At 44.7% G+C, this 18854-nt stretch overlaps 1 protein-coding gene across 1 annotated transcript in view; it reads right to left on the bottom strand.

Moving 5' to 3' along the window:
• The window catches only part of CCDC178 (coiled-coil domain containing 178), a gene marked incomplete at its 5' end in the record, with an annotated part of 366439 nt that overhangs the window by 259062 nt on the left and 88523 nt on the right, over positions 1–18854 (bottom strand). Inside the window, 1 exon segment of the mRNA XM_084618717.1 lies at positions 10385–10568. Coding sequence (XP_084474843.1) covers positions 10385–10568 — 184 coding nt within the window.

Here is an 18854-nt window from a genome sequence, read left to right as displayed (position 1 = left end):
CCGCTTTATAGGGTAGTCCATTTGTTTCAGGGGGGGAAAAGCTGCATAAAGGAATGCTGTGCGCGCTGCTGTTGCACTCCACACCACGGGCAGCATCAGTCCTGGTGGAAACAGTGGTACTGCAGTGCCTGAATTCACTGACATGAAAGTTGGTAAGAACACTTTCAGAATTGAATGTGGCTGTGCCGACCTGCTGGGATGTTCCAATGTGATGGGGTGCAAGAGTAGAATTAGGCCAGATGGGCCAAATCAACTAACTAGGCTGCAAACAGAGGAGCTTTAGGATGGAGGCAGCTAATTGGAGAGAAGCTCACCTGTGAAGGACAGGTGGGGCTTCTACAAAGGACAGGAAACTGGAAGCAGAGGGGGCGGCAGGGAGAAGTCTGCAGGCACTGCCTGGGAGAAGGGAGGAGGGAGAGTGTGTCTGTGGAAGACAAACTGATGTATGTAACTGCTAGAAGGGGCATCAGCCTGACTGAGCCAATCCCCAGAACCTCCAGGAGGGGCGCCATCCAGAAGTGAGTAGAGCAAACCCATCACAGCCAAAGAGGACCCTGGTGCCAAAATCCTCCACACCAATTTTGATACCGGCTCCATCTCCACCCCGGGAAGGGGAGCATCTGAATGCAGTGCCAACAGACCCAGCAGTTCAGAGGCTCGCTCCATCACAGGGGTCATATGTGGTGCAGCCCTGGGAAAGTCCTGGACCTACAGTGAGCCTGGGACCAAAAGGCAGAGGAGGCCTGCTGTTGCCTGGTATGCCAATGACACGGACACAGTTGGTACTGGCATCTTCCTTGTCAGTACAGGACACAACAGACATCCAAAGACCAAAACCAGAGTCAGTGGTAAAGGGTTCCTGCCATTCCCACTCAGTACCGGGGAAGGGTCAGAGGTAGCCACACCATTCCACACTTTTCCTAGGGGAGGCAGAGGAGTCACCCGTGACCTGGAGCGGTCCTGACTGGTCTTATCAGACCTCTTCCTCAGTACCGATGAAGGAGAATGGCTCCTCCGCATCTTCGGCAAGGCACCTACCCGGGAATGAGAGGCAGCAGTGCCCGAGGGTGATCTTCAGCCTAAGGAGGGCCTCGGGACTGGATCAGGCCATCTGGCCTGTTCAAGCAGGTGCTGTTTGAGGTGAAGGTACCGTGCCACTTGAATCCACTTTTTAAATGACTTACAAATCAAACAGCACTCTTTAAGGTGGGCCTCACTGAGACAAAGCAAGCGCCATGTGTGGGGGATCACTATTGGGGATCGCCCGGTTACACAAAACACAGTGTTTAAATCCTGGTGGGGGCATCACTGGGGAACACTATCTATCAACTAATACTATCTAACTGCTAACTAACACTATACAATAAACTAGGCTAAGTCAAAATACGAGGTTGTGAAACTACAATCACACAGAGCTCAGACTCCAGGGTGGTCAGAAGGAACTGAGGGGGATCAGGGAGCCACATGGGGCAGAAACTCCCTCACCTCCCAAGGGTAAGAGAGAGAGCCAGACGGGCGTCGCCCAACAGCTCAGTAGACACAGCACATAGCGTCAGTGGCCCATCTCCACTTTTGAGAGAACAGATTTCTCCTACTACCAAATAACATAGTTAGTCCTGTAGTTCAAGTGGACAGAGTCTGTGCTATGGCACTGGAGGTTCAGTGTTTAAACTATGCTGAAGATGTATCAAGGGAGAGTTGCTGCAGGTGGACACAACAGAATTTGTTTTCACCATTTTCCTTTTAAATTTTTTTAGAAAATTACATATAAAAATACATTAAAAGAAAGTTCTTTCAGTTGCAAAGATAAGCACTTGAAAATTAGGAAATGCCAGATTTATAATTGCCTATGCAATCTTACTCCTGTTCCCTTATGCACATGTAGTAACATACAGTCTTCAATTGTGTGATTTCATACTCTTTTTTTTTCCCCCCACACAGGATCCCGCATTATTCAACATGCAGACTGCACACACACAGCAGCAAAAATTAAGATTGCCTGGGTAGCTAAAAAATTGGTATTTCCTAATTTTCAAGGACTTGTCTTTGCAACCTATTTTTGACGTAATTTTTAAAACTTTTTTTAAAGTTATCAAGTATAAATAATACATATTTCATCACAACACAAAAACTTAACTCTGCATCATGCATTAGTGTTTTTAATGTATTATTTTTTATGTTAAGATACATTTTTAAAGAGAAAATGCTATTAACTGACATAATTTTTTAGTAAATTACCTGTAACTGCTTTATCTTGACAATAATGTTGTAAATGAAGTTTCAATAGGAAAAGTATATAACAATCATTTCTGGTAAATTTATGGATGTGTGAGAACTTGCATTTGAGGTTGATAAATATCAGTAATAAATGCATACATATCTTGCCCATTTCCTTTTACAAGAGATTAATATGCACATCTTTCCTTATATTTGTTAATAATAATGGCAAAACACAGAACTAAAATATAGTTCTCAACTTTTTTAATATTCTGCATACAGAATTTAAAATATTATATTCATTACTTGATTGTATTTCTAACTATACAAAAATTGCACGACTATCAAAAATATATAAGAAGAAATCATTTTATGTGTGTGTAAATAGACAGACACAGCTACAAAGTCTTAATTCACTGGTAGAGTCTCTTTCACCAAACTATTACTTTTTGAGAGTCAGGGTCCATTACAATCCAATGTAAAAACAAGACCAACAGAGTATAGCTATTAATAATCAGGAATTCAATGGTGCTATGTACTTCAAAGATTATATAATGCAATAACTTTATTTTTTAAAATATGCTAGCCCAACAATCTAATGCATTAAATGTTACTTAAGACACAATAAGCATATGGACAAAGGGATCCAATTCTCTAGCCCATAAAGATGGCTTTATTCTGGTCCCCCAACACAAAACAGACAAACCCAGCAGATCCACCCAATGGAGGATTCCCCTAGCATAATACAAGTGACACTTTGTATACTGTCTTAAGGCAAAAACGTCAATTAGTGGTTGGTCACACTTGTGGAAAAAGTGCCACGGTTATGGTTTATTTCAGGGACCTTTCTGTTGAACCTGAAACTTTCTGCTGAGTAAATCTGCTTGTACATTCGCCTCCCCTGCTAGGTGTGTGACTACTGGGTGGATGTGATAAGGAATGCACCAGAGCCAGTTTTCTTGCTTCTATTACTAAGATCTGGAAGCGTATTCCACCTTGCTTGTTGATGTAGAACATAGTTGCAGTATTCTCTGTGAGCACCTACCCTATTGCAAAGAAGGTGGAAGGCCTTGAAGGCACACCACACTTACCCTGAACTCCAATATACTGATATGGAGTCTAGACTATCAGGAGCAAGGCATGTACTCTGACGTCCTGACAGTGTATACACCAGTCCAAATAGAAGGCATTGTGATGCTGGTAACAGTAGGGGAAGGAAGAGCAAATTTTGTCTCTGTTCTCCCTCTGATGGGTTGCTGGTCTACAGTTATCTTTCTTTGTAGACAGTCAATGTTAGGTACACCATCAGACACTACCCATTGTTATAAGGGTCTCATTCACAATCAAAGCGAAAGATGTGATAAAGGTCAATATGGACATCAGTTTAAGAAAAACTGCATGGTTTTTACTATTTTTTTTATTGTGGGTTATCAGGAAATCTCACATCTTTTGGAATATCTCCTCTGAGAGAAACACCTTGGCTGGAAAGCAGTTTAGAACTGCTCAGATAAAAGTGATCCTACATAACCATTCAAAGAGAGTAGTTATCAGTGGTTTACAGTTATGCTGGAAGGGCATAACGAGTGTGGTCCCTTAGGGATCAGTTTTGGGTCTGGTTCCATTCAATATCTTCATCAGTGATTTAGATAATAGCATAGAGCGTACACTTATAAAGTTTGCAGACGATACCAAGCTGGGAGGGGTTGCAAGTGCTTTGGAGGAGAGGATTATAATTCAAAATGATCTGGACAAACTGGAGAAATGGTCTGAAGTAAATAGGATATAATGCAATAAGGACAGATGCAAAGTATTCCACTTAGGAAGGATCAGTTGCACACATACAAAATGGGAAATGACTGCCTAGGAAGGAGTACTGTGGAAAGGAATCTGGAGGGTCATAGTGCACCACAAGCTAAATATGAGTCAACAGTGTAACACTGTTGCAAAAAAAGCAAACATCACTCTGGGATGTATTAGCAGGACTATTGTAAGCAAGACACAAGAAGTAATTCTTCCACGCTACTCCGCACTGATTAGGCCTCAACTGAAGTATTGCGTCCAGTTCTGGGTGCCACATTTCAGGAAAGATGTGCACACATCGGAGAAAATCCAGAGAAGAGCAACAAAAATGATTTAGGGTCTAGAAAACATGACCTATGAGGGAAGATTGAAAAAATTTGGTTTGTTTAGTCTGGAAAAGAGAAGACTGAGAGGGGACATGATAACAGTTTTCAAGTATGTAAAATATTGTTACAGGGAGGAGGAAGAAAATTGTTCTTCTTAACCTCTGAGGATAGGACAAGAAACAATGGTCTTAAATTGCAGCAAGGGAGGTTTAGGTTGGACATTAGGAAAATATTCCTGTCAGGCTGGTTAAGTAGGGGAATAAATTGCCTAGGGAAGTTGTGGAATCTCCAGTGATGAGCAGGTTAGACAAACACCTGTCAGGAATGCTCTAGATAATACTTAGTCCTGCCATGAGTGCAGGGGACTGGACTAGATGACCTCTCGAGGTTCCTTCCGTCCTATGATTCTATAATATAGATCTTACAGAAGATTTCTACCAGTTAATTAGCAGTGCCAGAGACTGTAGGAGGTTGCACATGAAGTGAATCACAGAAAACGGATGATCCAGAGAACTGGCCTGAATTAGGGTGACCATATGTCCCGTTTTGGCCGTGACAGTCCCTTTTTTAAGCCCTGTCCTGACCTTTTCTCCAAAAGTAGGCATTTGTCTCATTTGCTTTTGCTGACTTGATCAGCTGGCAAGAGCAAAACAAGACAAATACCCACTTTTGTCAAAAAAGTGGGATGCGGTGTGTAGCGGGCGAGGAAGATGCCAGCCCCCTGAAGGGGGGAGGCAGGACTGGGGCGGGGGGCAGCATTCCAGCATGTGGGCCCCCGCAGGGGTCAAGCAACTGGCAACAGCAGGGTGCGGGGGAGGCTTGGACAAGTGGCTGCAGGTGTCCCCTTTTCTCTTTGGGAAATATGGTCACCCTAGCCTGAATGAGCCAGTCATCCAGGTACAGGTAAAAGAATATGCCCTGGAGTCTGAGACTTACAGCTATCACCAAGACTGTAAGGTCCTGTGGACAAGCTGAATGGAAGGACTTAAAACTGGTAATGTTTTATCTCCACACAGAAACTGAGGTACCTGTCGTGGGCAGTTTTGATTGCCATATGGATGTAGGGAAATGAAATCCTCTAATGTGAGCACCCTGAACTTTAAAGTTTCCATTAATTTGTTGAGGTTTCTGAAGGCCAGGATTGGTCTCAGACTGCCATTCTTCTTGGGCTGGGGTGGGCAAACTGCATCCGGCCCGCCAGCTGTTTTAATCCGGCCCTTGAGCTCCCACTGGGGAGCGAGGTGTGGGGCTTGCCCCGCTCCTGCACTCCAGCCGGGGAGCAGGGGTGGGGGCTGCTCCCGGAAACAGCAGCATGTCCCTCCTCTGGCTCCTTCACGTAGGGGCAGCCAGGGGGCTCCACTCCGCACGCTGCCCCAACCCTAAGCACCCCGTTCTAAGGAACTGCAGCCAATGGGAGTGGCAGGGGTGGCATCTGTGGATGGGGCAGCGTGCAGCAAAGCCGCTTGGCCACACCTCCGCATAGCAGCTGGAGGGAGGACATGCTGCTGCTTCTGAGAGTTGCTTGAGGAAAGTGCCGCCCAGAGCCTTCACCACCACCCCTGCCCCAATCCCCTGCCCCGAGACCCATCCCGCCCTTCAAACCCCTCAGTCCCAACCCGGAGCACCCTCCTGCACCCCAAACCCCTCATCCCCAGCCCCACCCCAGAGCCTGCACCCCCAGCCGGAGCCCTCACCCTGCCCCCGTGCCCCAATCCCATGCCCCAGCCCTGATGCCCCTCCCACCCTCTGAACCCCTTGGTCCCAGCCCAGAGCACCCTCCTACACCCCAAACCCCTCATCACCAGCCTCACCCCAGAGCCCACACCCCCAGGTGGAGTCCTCACCCCCCTCCTGCACCCCACCCTCCCTACCCCAGCCCAGAGCCATCTCCTGCACCCTAAACGCCTCATTTCTGACCCCACCCCAGAGCTCACACTCCCAGCCAGAGCCCTCACCCCCTCCCGCACCTCAGCCCCAATTTCGTGAGCAATCATGGCCCACCATACAATTTCCATACTCAGATGTGGCCCTTGGGCCAAAAAGTTTGCCCACCCCTCTTCTTGGGGATCAGGAAATAGCTAAAATAGTGTTCTTTCTCCAGTGTTCTTGTGAAACCTCCTTTTTGGCTATCTATTGTAGGAGAGAACTGATTTCCTCAAATAGGACTTTCTAATGAGATTGGTCCCTGAAAAGGCAGGGAGGAGAGGAAGGAAAGTGAGGTGGGCTTGTAAAAAATTGGATGGAATAACTGTCATAGACAGTGTCTAATACCCAACAATCACAGGTAGCTCTGCATCAGGCACTGTAAGAGGAGAGACAAGATCCAAAGGATAGTGTCAATAGTGTGCAGTTCTCAACTCTCCTTTCAAAACTGCTACTTGGAGTGATGCCATATACCAAGCAAACTAATGGTGTGGAATTCTGCTTCTTAATTGAGATCTTTCACCGGAATCTGGCTTAATTAAGGAAGACTCTCTGGCACTGTCTCTCAGGCAGTATCTTTCTTCAGAGAAGCCCTTCTGCCTTTAAGGTAAAATGCTGGACATGACTTTCTCCTTCCTGAAGAGGACATGGACTGAGTGAGCCCTAAGGATTGAGTAATAAACTTAGTGGTTTTAATCTTTTCCAAAGTATCATCAGTCTTGGCAGTAAAAAGCTAACGCCTTTGAAAGGAAGGTCTTTGATGTTATTTTGTGACTCAGGAGTGAGGTCAGAGGACCTTACTCATAAATATCTTCTTAAGGCTATACCATGGCCAAAGTTCAAAGGCTAGCCTCCAAAATATCACATATTGCTCTCAGTGAGCACTTCACTAGTTTTCAACCCTTCATGAACAGCATTTCAGGAAGCTCCTTTTTCCTTCTCTGGTAAGGAGCCTAAAATGGAGTTCATGGCATCCCATAGCATGCAGTTATAATGGTATACAATGGTCTGGTAACTGGAAATATAATTTTACATACATACATATAAATATCTACTCTTGATTGTTCCTGCCTGAGAGCTGTCTACATGTTAAATACAGGCCAGGGTATGTACTAGCTTAAGGGACCTATCCTCAATACCATTTATATCCTTTTTATATAAAGGGAACCCTGAACACTCTCAATATCATTTTCGTTTCTCGGGGTCCTCATATTCCAAACTACTGACTCTTCTAACTTACTAAGGCACTGACCCTGCAAAAGATTTACACACTTGTTTAACATTATGCACTATGATTTCTCTGAGTTCAACTGACAGTGAACAAAGAAAAGCATATTGATGAGTCTTTGCAGGATAAGTACTTAAGACTTTTAAACAAAGATAAATTCAAGTTCCAACTCTTTGTCAAGGGCACACCTTCCCTTACTAATTAATGACAACCAATTCACAAGGTTCAAATGACATAATTCAGATTTTGCAAAGATTACATTTAATGTTAAATACAATAAGCAAGTTTTATAGAGCTTTATCAGCTTTCCTAGAAATAGAAGAGTACTGGGGGGAGGGAGAGTGCTATCTGTTATTTTATCGTTTTAAATCAGCTGGGAATAAGAGTATTATTGTATAGTTGAGAATATTTGCTTTGTGATAATTTTAAATAACTGCACCTTTGTTCTCTATTTACTTGTGGCAATTTAACTATCAGTCTACTTACTTTTTCCTCAGCAGGATATCGTATATGGTTTTAATTTGTTTAAGAATATTGTTAAATTTGGAAGTTTCATTTAATTACTCATCTGACAACAGCCAGAATACCAATAATTTATTGGCAGAGGATATCCTAGGAAGTTACATTAAATGCAGAAAAGACTATTTAGTCACAAATTTCTTCAGAACAAAACATTAGGCAAAGTACATCCTCACAACTCAGCGCTTCTGCATTCTTTAATATTCTGTACATGCACTATTAAGGACATTGTTCATTCCATAAAATGTAAGAATCTTCTCTCATTTCTTAAGAAAGTGGATATTGTCCTAATTCAGGAAATATAATGATACCTCTGTACATGATAAACTGAAAAAAAAAAGATTAGGCGGGACAAGTACTAATTGCATCTTACACTAGTCACAGGTGAGTAGCTATAATAATACATGAAGAACTTATCCTTAATGGTTACTTCAGTCACTGCAGTTGAGAAAGGACATTATCTGTTTCTGAGCACTGTCTGGCAATACATTTAATATCTAGTATGTACATATAAAAACAACAAAAAGAACAAGAGTAAAAGTTTTAGCTACGTCATAGAGAAAAGAGAGGATCTTAAAAATATTATGGAAGAAGCAGCAGCAAGATTTGGAACAGTTTGCATATGTATGGCAAGAGTGATGAGTCAAAATGAAACCTAGTTGTGTGCCTGTGTGACAAGGATAGTAATGTCAATAGTGACAGAAAAAGGGGGGGGGGGGGTTAGAAACAGATGAGATGAAAACTGAGGAATTCAGCTGTAACTATGTTAAATTTTAATGAATGGTAAAATATCCAGGAGAAGATGGTTACACAGTCACACTGAAATACAGGGTTGAATAGAGGGAGGACAATTCAGAAGTGGAGACATAGATTTGGGAGTCATTGGCAGAAAGATAGTACTTGAAACCCTGTTTGTGAAGATCACCTTGAGGAAGGGTGTTGACATAGGTATGGACCTATGGTATCCTCTCTGTGGACCAATCACTAAAAGGGGGATGAGAGACAACCTTTCCAGCATGTTTCAATAATATATGCTGGCAACATAACTGTTGAAACTCAGGAATCCTGAATTCTGCTCTGAGTTCTGGACAGAAATGTGTTCTAGTAGTTAGACCCTTCTGCTCCTGTCCCCTCCAGCCTGACGTTTTCTGCCCTTGTATCCATCTGTGTCTGTCCACCATGTTCTTTCCCTATTACACCTTTTCCCCTTCTGTTTCTGTCCCTTCCCCATCAAGCATCCTGTCTTGTTCCCCTTCTGTTCCTATCCCCACACCTAGCTTTGTAATCTTGTGACAGTCTGTATTTGTCTCTCCCTCCCATTTTGCTACTCATCTGTCTGCATTCCAGTCAGGCTACATCAATGTCCTTTATGTTGCCTAGGTGCCAGCAGAGCACTGAAAACATAAGAGTTTCACTGCTCTCAGTTCTGTGCCTGGTGCCACAGCAGCCTCCACTCTGCCCCACATAGGCACCGACTTCCCCTCTACCCGAGGGGGTGCTCCACCCCCCCCCACCTCTTCCCGCCCCCTCTCCCGAGCACACCTCGTTCCGCTCTTCCCCCTCCCTCCCAGAGCCAACCTGCACACTGCGAAATGGCTGTGAGTGGTGGGTGGGACTCGGAAGGCACTGGGAGAGGGGGAGGAGTGATCAGTGGGCCACCAGTGGAGGAGAGGAGTTGCGGGGGGAGCTTGGTTGCTGGTGGGTGCTGAGCACATGATAATTTTTCTCCATGGGTGCTCCAGCTCTGAAGCACCCTATACTGCCCCATGCTAGAGTGCAGAGTGAGTTCTGCAGGAGTGGAACATGCCCCTTGTTATTCGCACTGAGCTCTGCGGGGGTCTGCTTTTACTGTCAGCCTCCAAAAAATGTGCAAATGGCAATTTTCAGTGGCTTGTAATTCAGCCAAATGTGGGTGGATTTTCACAGGAACAGCAAAAGGCCAGAGCAACCTCCTTGTAAATGTCAAATCTCTATTCCAAAGGATGGAGGTTCTAGAATTTCTCAATGAAATTGCTGTATTATTTTAACATTGGCAAAACAATGGAATTTTTCCCTAACCTCATTCCTGGTAACAGATGTACCACCCTTGCTGAAACGTTGCAAAAAACTCCAGACTCAGGCAGCCGCCTGGCATGGAACATTGCAGCCCATAAAGTTAAAGTCTGAAAAGTTATAAGCAACTGAAAAAATGGTCTTGAATGAAAAGTGTTAGTCAAACTTTACTATAGGAATTGCTGCCAACTCTGCCTATAACACGGCCACATCTGAAGAAATTAATTAAATCAGGAATCTGTTACAAATAGCATTCTCTTCTATCCAATTTTTCCACATTTAAAAAAATGCATTTAAATAAAATAATGTCATATACAACCTTGTACCGGATTTTTTCTCGAATGATTTTTTCTTCTAATTCCTCCAGTTTTATTTTTCCTTCACCATAAGCAATTTCAATATTATATAGCTCTTTATTCACTTTTCTTATTTGCTCTTCAATCTTACGGGTGTTTTTGCATATAATCTGCAGTTCTGACTGATATGCTATTTTTTTTCTTGAACTGTTAAAATAAAACAAAACCTTGAAATTATCTTAAAAGAGATGCGTGCTTGCAAAACTAGAAAATTAAAGAAAACAATCACTGTTGAATAAGTAAAACATTTAAAATTTTACTTACAAACTAAAGTCAGTATTTTATTAACCACTTAGTTGATGCTGAATATACCAGGTACATCTTTCAAATGCATACTTCCATTTTGCTGCAAAATATGCCCTGATAGTCTATTGATTTCAGGAAGTCATATATTTATACAACAGATATCCAGAAAGCAATACAATCTACCCCTATAATATAGATAAGCAAAAAACTGCATTAAAAGAAAGTTGCATAATAAAGTACTCAAGTCAGCAAATGCCAAAGTTAAGACTGCCCACACAATCTTAATTCAGCTTCCTCATGATAATGGACCAGATCTTGGGCCGCACACAGGCTACTTAGCACCAATCCATTGACGCAAAGCAGTCATACAGCTGATGGATCCAGTTCCCTGTGGCTTTCCCTCCTTCAGCAATACTTGGGTGATAGTGTACAAGAAAAAACATTAACAAGGAACAAGTTTAGTTAAAGTGAACCTGAAATACTATTAGTTAGACTAAATCAGACCCACTGGCGCAGACCAGAACCAATCAAATCAAAGAAATAGGATGGATATGTAAACATTTTATTTTCCTTTGACTAATGAAATATGGTCTACATTGGTATAACTTAAAACTTTTTAACTGTCTCTTAACAGAAAAGTGGGATTAATGAGGAACCTTCCACTGAGCAACCAAAGGCAGCATCAGCTGAACCAAAATGTCAAACTTTTATCATCTAAGAAAGATACTGTATATACCCTATAGAGGAACATATTGTAGCTCTGCATGTTTAAATCTACAAACTTCTGACTCAGTCCAGAAGCGACCATACCCCTAGTACAATTAGAGGCAAGACTGACACTCTCAATAATAGGTTCCATAAATACAGACTTTACTAGAGCTAAAAACAAGAAACAGTAATTTACCTTACAGTAAGTGTGGTTCTTCATGTGTTGTCCATTCATATTCCACTCTTGGTGATCATGCGCCCCACAAATTTGAGATCAGAATATCTGGACCAATAGTGACTGTTGGAGACACGTATGTGCTGAGTGTACTCATGACCTGTAGCAAGGGCATAAAGGGGTGGACCAAGCCCAACCACACTCAGTTCCTTCATCAATACAGAATCCACATGTTATAAGACACCACAGTAGCAGGGAAGGAGGGCAGGCCATGGAATATGTGTGGACAGCACATCTCAAAGAACCACAGTACCTAGCCAGTGGTTCAGTTCCAGAAACTTCTGTTTTTTGTCTTCCTTTGCTCACAGTTCAGGAAAAATCGCTGAGAAGATTATATGAACATTTTTCTCCTTCAACATCCTTTCAAGCTCCCTGAAGTCATTAGTGCCAATATGCACCGTCACCAACGTATTCTTGCCCATCAACATGAAAAGCCTCTCCAATCTTAGAATGATGTCTCATTCTTGGCTCCAGGAAGATAACCACATTATCCTATTGTCTACCTGCTCCTTAGAGAATAGTCTTTCTTTTTAATATAAAATCAAAAGCAAGAACCATCTGTCTTCCTTGGACAGCCACAGATCTCTTTGTGGGCATGCTTGATTATCTTACATGTTGGGCTGAGTAGCCACCCACAGGTATGTTCCAGACAGCTTTCTCTTCAATTAGACAAGCTGGAACTTCAGAGATATTTTCTGCAGTTTCCATGCTGAGAACATGATAATGATTGGATACTTCTAGCTGTATGGAATTCCTCTAGGTTCTCTCCTGTTTGATGGTCACAGTCTTCCCATCCTCTTTTATCTCCAACAATGTAGACTACCACCTAGTCCTCTTGCCTCTGATGATTACAACTGCCAAGACTCCTCTCTAGTTGCCACTCTCTCAGGTTCCTTGGTGGCCAGTTCCTTCCTTTCTTGAATCTGTGGGGGTGATGTTTCCTAAATCAGATTGTCTAACAACTCCTCAGCCTCTCTGATGCTCTGTAGTGAATGTACTTGCCCTTCCAGACCAAAATCTTTTCTTCCAGCAAAGCCACCAGTTACATTTAATACAGAGGAAATTCCTTCTGGTTTCCAGCAAGAAAACATGACATGTCTACTGCAAATCACAACCACTGTTCCATAACTGGCCATCACAGTACTGAGAGTAGAACTATACCTAGAAAAAAATCCTCTCTCACTCCGTCTGAAACTTGTTTGCCACTCCTGTTCACCTAACACTTCAGTGTTTAAGTTCTCCTGACTTAAACTGGTTAGTCTCTAAGGTACCACAAGTACTCCTTTTCTTTTCTCTACTGCAGAGGATCTTGCGAGAACTCTGAAGTAGAGGGGAGGACAGTGGGCAGTGGAGCACCCACTGGGACACCCATCTTGAAGAACCTTAGTTACTGCACAAGGTGAGTAACTTTCTCTTCTTCTACGAGTGATGTCCCTGTGGGTGCTCCACTTCAGGTGACTGTAGAGGTGTGTCCCTCAGTGGAAAGAAGGTGGCTTTGGAGTTGGATCTGAGATTGATGATAGGACCATGAGTCCTAATAAAGTGTCTGATGTCGAGTCTTGCTTGATTGCATAGTGCTGAATGAATGTGTGGTCTGATGCCCAGGTGGCTGCTCTACATATGTCTGTAATAGCCACTGTAACAGAGTTAGCACCCACCTCTTGCGAGCATCCCCTTTTCTCTGGCTGATATACCTACAATCACAGTCTTTTTCGGGGCGGCACCTGCCTCTCATGCGCGGCCCTCTTTGGTTGGGTGGGTGTGAGCCTGTTTTTGGTTTTAGTTCTTATATCGGGGTGGCACTTGCCTCTCGCGAGCACCCCCCTCCTCCCTGGCTGATGGTTCTCTTGGAGGGTCTTCAGCAACTCAGCACTCCGGCCGAGCTGCATACACTGTTCCCCGCTTCCAGGGTTGTGGCGGGGCGACGTCTCACTGGCGTGGCACCTTCTGCTAGTTGTCCAGGGAATTAGTCCTTTCCAGCCCTGGAGCGCCCTCTGCTGGCTGATGTCTCACCTGCTGCTTGCCCCCGTGTCCCTCCCGGCCCCCAGTGCCCTTTACCCAGGGGTTCTGCCCACCGTAGCAACCCACAGTCTGGGTCTCTCCACTCAGGAGAACCCCCAACCCCCTATCCCCACCTCGCCTCAGTGGCTACTGCTAGTCACTATCTAGCTCCCACTCACTGGGGCTGACTGCAGTCTGTAAAGGCCACTCATCATTGGCAAGGTGGGGTTTGGACCTGCTGCCCTTGCCTATCTCGGGGCTGCCCCTCTGCAGCCCCAGTACCCTTTGTGGGCCCCTAACTCGGCCTGCAGCCTGGGGTTTTGCTAGGCTGGAGCTCCCAGCTCCCTCTGCCCTTCCCCAGCACTGCTCCACCCTAGGTACCCTTCTCAGCTTCCCAGGCAGCCAGGTCCTTCCCTCTCTAGAGCCAGAGAGAGAGTCTGAGTCCTTCTAGCCCACCGCCCTCTTATAAGGGTCAGCTGGGCCCTGATTACACTGGCTACAGCTTTCCCAATTAACCCAGCTTTCCTCGCTGCAGCCCTCTCAGGGGCTGCTTTATCCCCTTCTGGCAGGAGCGGGGTTACCACCCTGCTACAGGGGTATATAGTCCTAGTTCTTATCTGATATGGGGCCATAGCTCTAAGGTTCTCCCAGAAGCACTGCCTTCTTGAACCACCCAGACGGGGCCCATCTCAGTACCCACAGCTGGTGGTGTTTCAGCAGGCCTCCCTGGGCTCAGTCTTCAACCGACCGGTGGGCCCATCTTGGTACCATCACTGGCCTGGCCAGGTTCTGTGCTCAGTCCCCCTGGGCTTCAGCCTGCCCGCACTGACCTTCCGCTGGTCCTGCTGCTCTTCCCACCAACCAGGCACCCAGTCTTCAGCAGCCTTCCCTGGGCTTCAGTCGTGTCTGCAGTGAGCTCTCCACAGTGAGCTGTCCGATGTACCGCTGCTCTTTCAGCCAGCCAGTCTCCCAGTCTTCACTCCTTGAACTCCATACAGCAACTGAATTTCTCTGCTCTGCTGTTTGTCTTATATAGGGCCCTTCTGGCCCCAGACTGCTCCATCAGCCCCTCTGATTTGCTGCTCCTCTGCAACCACTCTACACTGTCTGGAGGACTTCTCTCTGCACTAGCATGAGGCAGGGTGAATCAGGGCCACGAGGCCTCCAGCAGGGGGCCTCTCGACCTAGTCCACTCTGCCACAGGCACATTATTAAGGAAGGCTATTGATGTGGAGAGTCACCTGGTAGAATGTGTTCTAACCTGGGGGAGGGGAGTTTACAGTTCATGTTGGCAGTAGCAGAGATGAATGCACTCTGAAATCCATTTGCAAAGTCTCTGCTTAGATATAGCTTCTCCTTTAGATCTCTCTATATTCGAGAGAAATAGTTTTGGTGCCTTCCTGAATGGTTTAGTCCATTCGAGATAAAAGGCTAGTGTCCTCTATCTCAGGTATGGAGTGCCACTTCTTGCCTGTTCTTATGGGGTTTAGGGAAGAATGTGGGAAGATGGATGGGTTGCTTGAGGTGGAACAAAGAGGGTATTCTAGGTAGAAATGTATGATGTGGTCTTACAGTGACTTTGTTCTTGAAAAAGATCATATATGAGGGGTATGCCATGAGGGCCCCAAGTTCTACGCGTCTTGTGGATGTGGTGGCAACAGGGAAGGCTACTTTCATTGGAAGTGTAATAGTAAACATGCAGCCAAGGTTTCAAACATAAGTCTGGTAAGAGAACGAAGTATTAATTTAAGTTCCCATGGATGCGTTGGGATTCTGAGTTCAGGACAGAAGCTCCGGACACCTCATAAGAATTGTTTTGTAAATGAATGGGTAAAGACTGAAAACCCATCCACTTTATGGTGGAAGGTTGTGATAGCTGCAAGGTGTACTCTGAGTGAGCTCAGTAAAAGACCCGATTTTTTTAGTTAAAGTATACAGTCCAGGACTAGTGATAGAGCAGAAGCGGTGGCCTGATTTGTTTGTTCTGGCACCGTGTCTCTTCCATTTGTGGAAGTAGGTTGAGCGTGTAGTCGACCGCCTGCTGTTTAGCAAGATATCCTTCACCTCTTCTGAGCAGGTCATATCCTCACCTTGGAACCATGGAGGAACCATGCTCTCGGGCGGAGTATCTCCAGGTCCGGGTGCAAGATTTGGCATGCATCTTGTGGCACGAGATGTGGAAGAAGTGGGAAAAGATGTGGTGGACATGCCACTGCTGCTGGTATGGGAATGAAGTTTCTCTGGGCCATCTGGGGGCTATCAAGATGACCCTGAATCAGTTATTGTTGATCTTTTGTATGATCCTGGACAACAACGGGATAGTAGGGAAAGTGTAAAGGAGAGGTGAATCTCATTTGACGAGGAAGGTGTTGCCCATAGATCCTGGCCCCAACCCCGCTCTGGAGCAAACTGTTGGACATTTACTGTTCTGACTCGTGGCAAATAGGTCTATGGTGGAGAATCTCCATTGTCGGAATACGTCCTAGATCACCAAGGTATTTATTTCCCACTTGTGATCGCGGGAGAATTTTCTGCTTAACATGTCCACTGTGGTGTTCTGACATCCCAGTAGATAGGAGGCTGATATTGTGATGGATGCACCAGTTCCACAGACTTAATGTCTCGGTGCCGAGGAAGTGTGACCTCGCTTTTCCCTGTTTGTTTATACAGAACATGCAAGCAAAGTTGTCCATTAGGATCTGTATGGTTTTGTTTCTGATAATGGTCTAGTACGCTTATGTGCAGTGCTGATTCCGGAGGAGACCCCTTCTGCCCTGTACTGGGAGGTTGTTTAGATGAGGGCCCCAGCCACTAAGGAGGCATCCATTGTGATTATCATTGCAGAGGGAATCTGTAGAAATGGGACCCCTGTACACATGTTGTGTGAATGGGTCCCTCACTGTAGCAAGTCCCTGATCTTTCGTGGTACAGTAGAACCTCAGAGTTACAAACTGAATGGTCAACCACACACCTCATTTGGAACAGGAAGTACACAATCAGGCAGCAGCAGAGACAAAAAAAAAAAGGAAAATACAGTACAGTATTGTGTTAAATGTAAACTACTAAAAATAAAGGGAAAGTTTAAAAAAAAGATTTGACAAGGTAAGGAAACTTTCTGTACTTGTTTATTTAAATTAAGATGGCTAAAAGCAGCATTTTTCTTCTGCATAGCAAAATTTCAAAGCTGTATTAAATCAATGTTCAATTGTAAACTTTTGAAAGAACAATCATAACGTTTTGTTCAATTATGAACATTTCAGAGTTATGAACAACCTCCATCCCCGAGGTGTTCATAATTCATTGGTTCTACCGTACGAGAGGCTTGCTAAGACTGTTTGTATGGGATCTACACTGTCCTCAATCACCCTTGTAGGCAGCGCATGCATAGTCTGGCACGTTTCATGACATAGGTGGTTGCTGCCATGTGGCCTAATAGTCGGAGGCAAGTCCTGGCAGATGTTTGTGGACTGTTCACCTTAGTGTTGATCAGATTCACTAGCATGGCAAATCTGTGTGGCAGAAGTGAAGCTTTCGCCTCCAGTGAGTTTAGGTGAGCCCAAATGAATTCTAGTTCTTTTACTGGTGTCACCACTGACTTTTGAATGTTATTTGGAGACCAAGTTTTGCAAAAAGAGTGACATTAGCTTTTGAGTGTCTCTGATAGCTTCTTCACGAGTGGGGGTCTTAAGTAGACAGTCATCTAAATATGGGTATATCATGACCCTTTGTTTGTGGAGGGGGGCCACGGCCACTGCTAGAACTTTGGAAAAGACTAAGAGGGCCGTGGAGAGGCCAAAGGGCAGTATACCTTGTACTGATAGTGATTTTGTCCCAAAACAAATTGGAGAAACCTCCTCTGTGATGGATGTACGGCGACATGAAAGTATGCATCTGGCAGGTCAAGGACCAAAAAACAGTCCCCTCATCCCAGTGCTGGGATTATTGTTGCTAAAGTAACCATCCTGAATCATTGTGTTTTGACTAATCTGTTTAGGTTTCTCAAGTCAAGAATGGGCCTCCAAACCTGGTCTTTTTCTGGGTTAAGAAATAATAAGAATAAAAGCCTTTCACTCTGTGTTGTACGATACTGGTTATACTGCACCTAACTGTAGGAGATGGTCTACTTCCTGTCTCAGAAGGTGCTCATGAAAGGGATCCCTGAAGAAGGACAGGGAGAGAGGGAGAATGGAGGTGAACTGGATGGAATAACCGGCGGGGACAATTTCCAGCACCCATTTCTCCAAAGCAATAATTCACCATGCTGGGTAGAATGGTGTCAAATGGTCTGTAAAGGGATGGCGTTAGAAAGTGATTTCAGCAACTGGAATTGGATGAAGTCTCTCAGGACTTCGACCAAACCCTCAAATTTGATGTTTTGATCCACATTGTGGTGATGTTAGAAGGTTGAGATGGGAGTGGCCTACATCCTGTGGGTCTTTGCCTCCATCTCTGGGTATCATACTGCCTCTGTGACTGTATGTAAGTTGCTGGTCTTGAGCATTGTGATGGATAATATCTGCCTTGTTTTTGTGCAGGTGTGTACATGTCTAAAGACCGAAATGTCGCTCTAGAGTCTTTCAATGTATGCAGGGACTCAGTCTTACCTGCAAATAATTTTGGATCTTCCAAGGAGAGATCCTCTACGGTGGATTGCATCTCCTTTGGGAATCCAGACAAGTGGAGACAGGAGGCTTGTCACATCACTACGGCAGTTGTGATGGATCTTGCACCGCCATGTCTGCTGAGTCTAAGGATGCCTGCAGAGCTGTTCTTGCCAGGAGATGACTGACCTAAATTGCTCCCTCTTCTCTTCAGGGATGAAGTCACTAAATTCAGAAAGTTTGGAGTAATTTGTGTGATTGTATTTCACCATCAAAGCTTCATAGTTGGCTATCCTGAACTGCAATGTCACTGACAAATAGGCCTTGTCACCAAAAAGATCCAATCTTTTCCATTCTTTATGATACGGGGTGATCCTCGAACGGTGTTGCCTGCCCTGTTCATTGACTATCTTTATCACCAATGAGTTTGGCTGGGGGTGTGAAAATAGAAATTCTAGACCCTTTGATGGGATGTAATACTTCTTCTCAGCCCTTTTACAAGTAGGGGGGATTATTGTGGGAGTCTGCCAGATGGTGTTGGCAGCATCCATGAGTGCCTCATTTATGGGAAAGGCAATTTTGGAGGAGGCTGGTGTGTGTAATATGTCCAACAACTTGTGATGGGACTCAGCAACTTCTTCC

This window comes from Lepidochelys olivacea, assembly GCF_965140295.1.
Source record: "Lepidochelys olivacea isolate rLepOli2 genome assembly, chromosome: 2".
Taxonomy (NCBI): Eukaryota; Metazoa; Chordata; order Testudines; family Cheloniidae; genus Lepidochelys; species Lepidochelys olivacea.
Note: the sequence above shows the minus strand (reverse complement) of the source record. Positions and strands in the feature narration are given on the sequence as shown.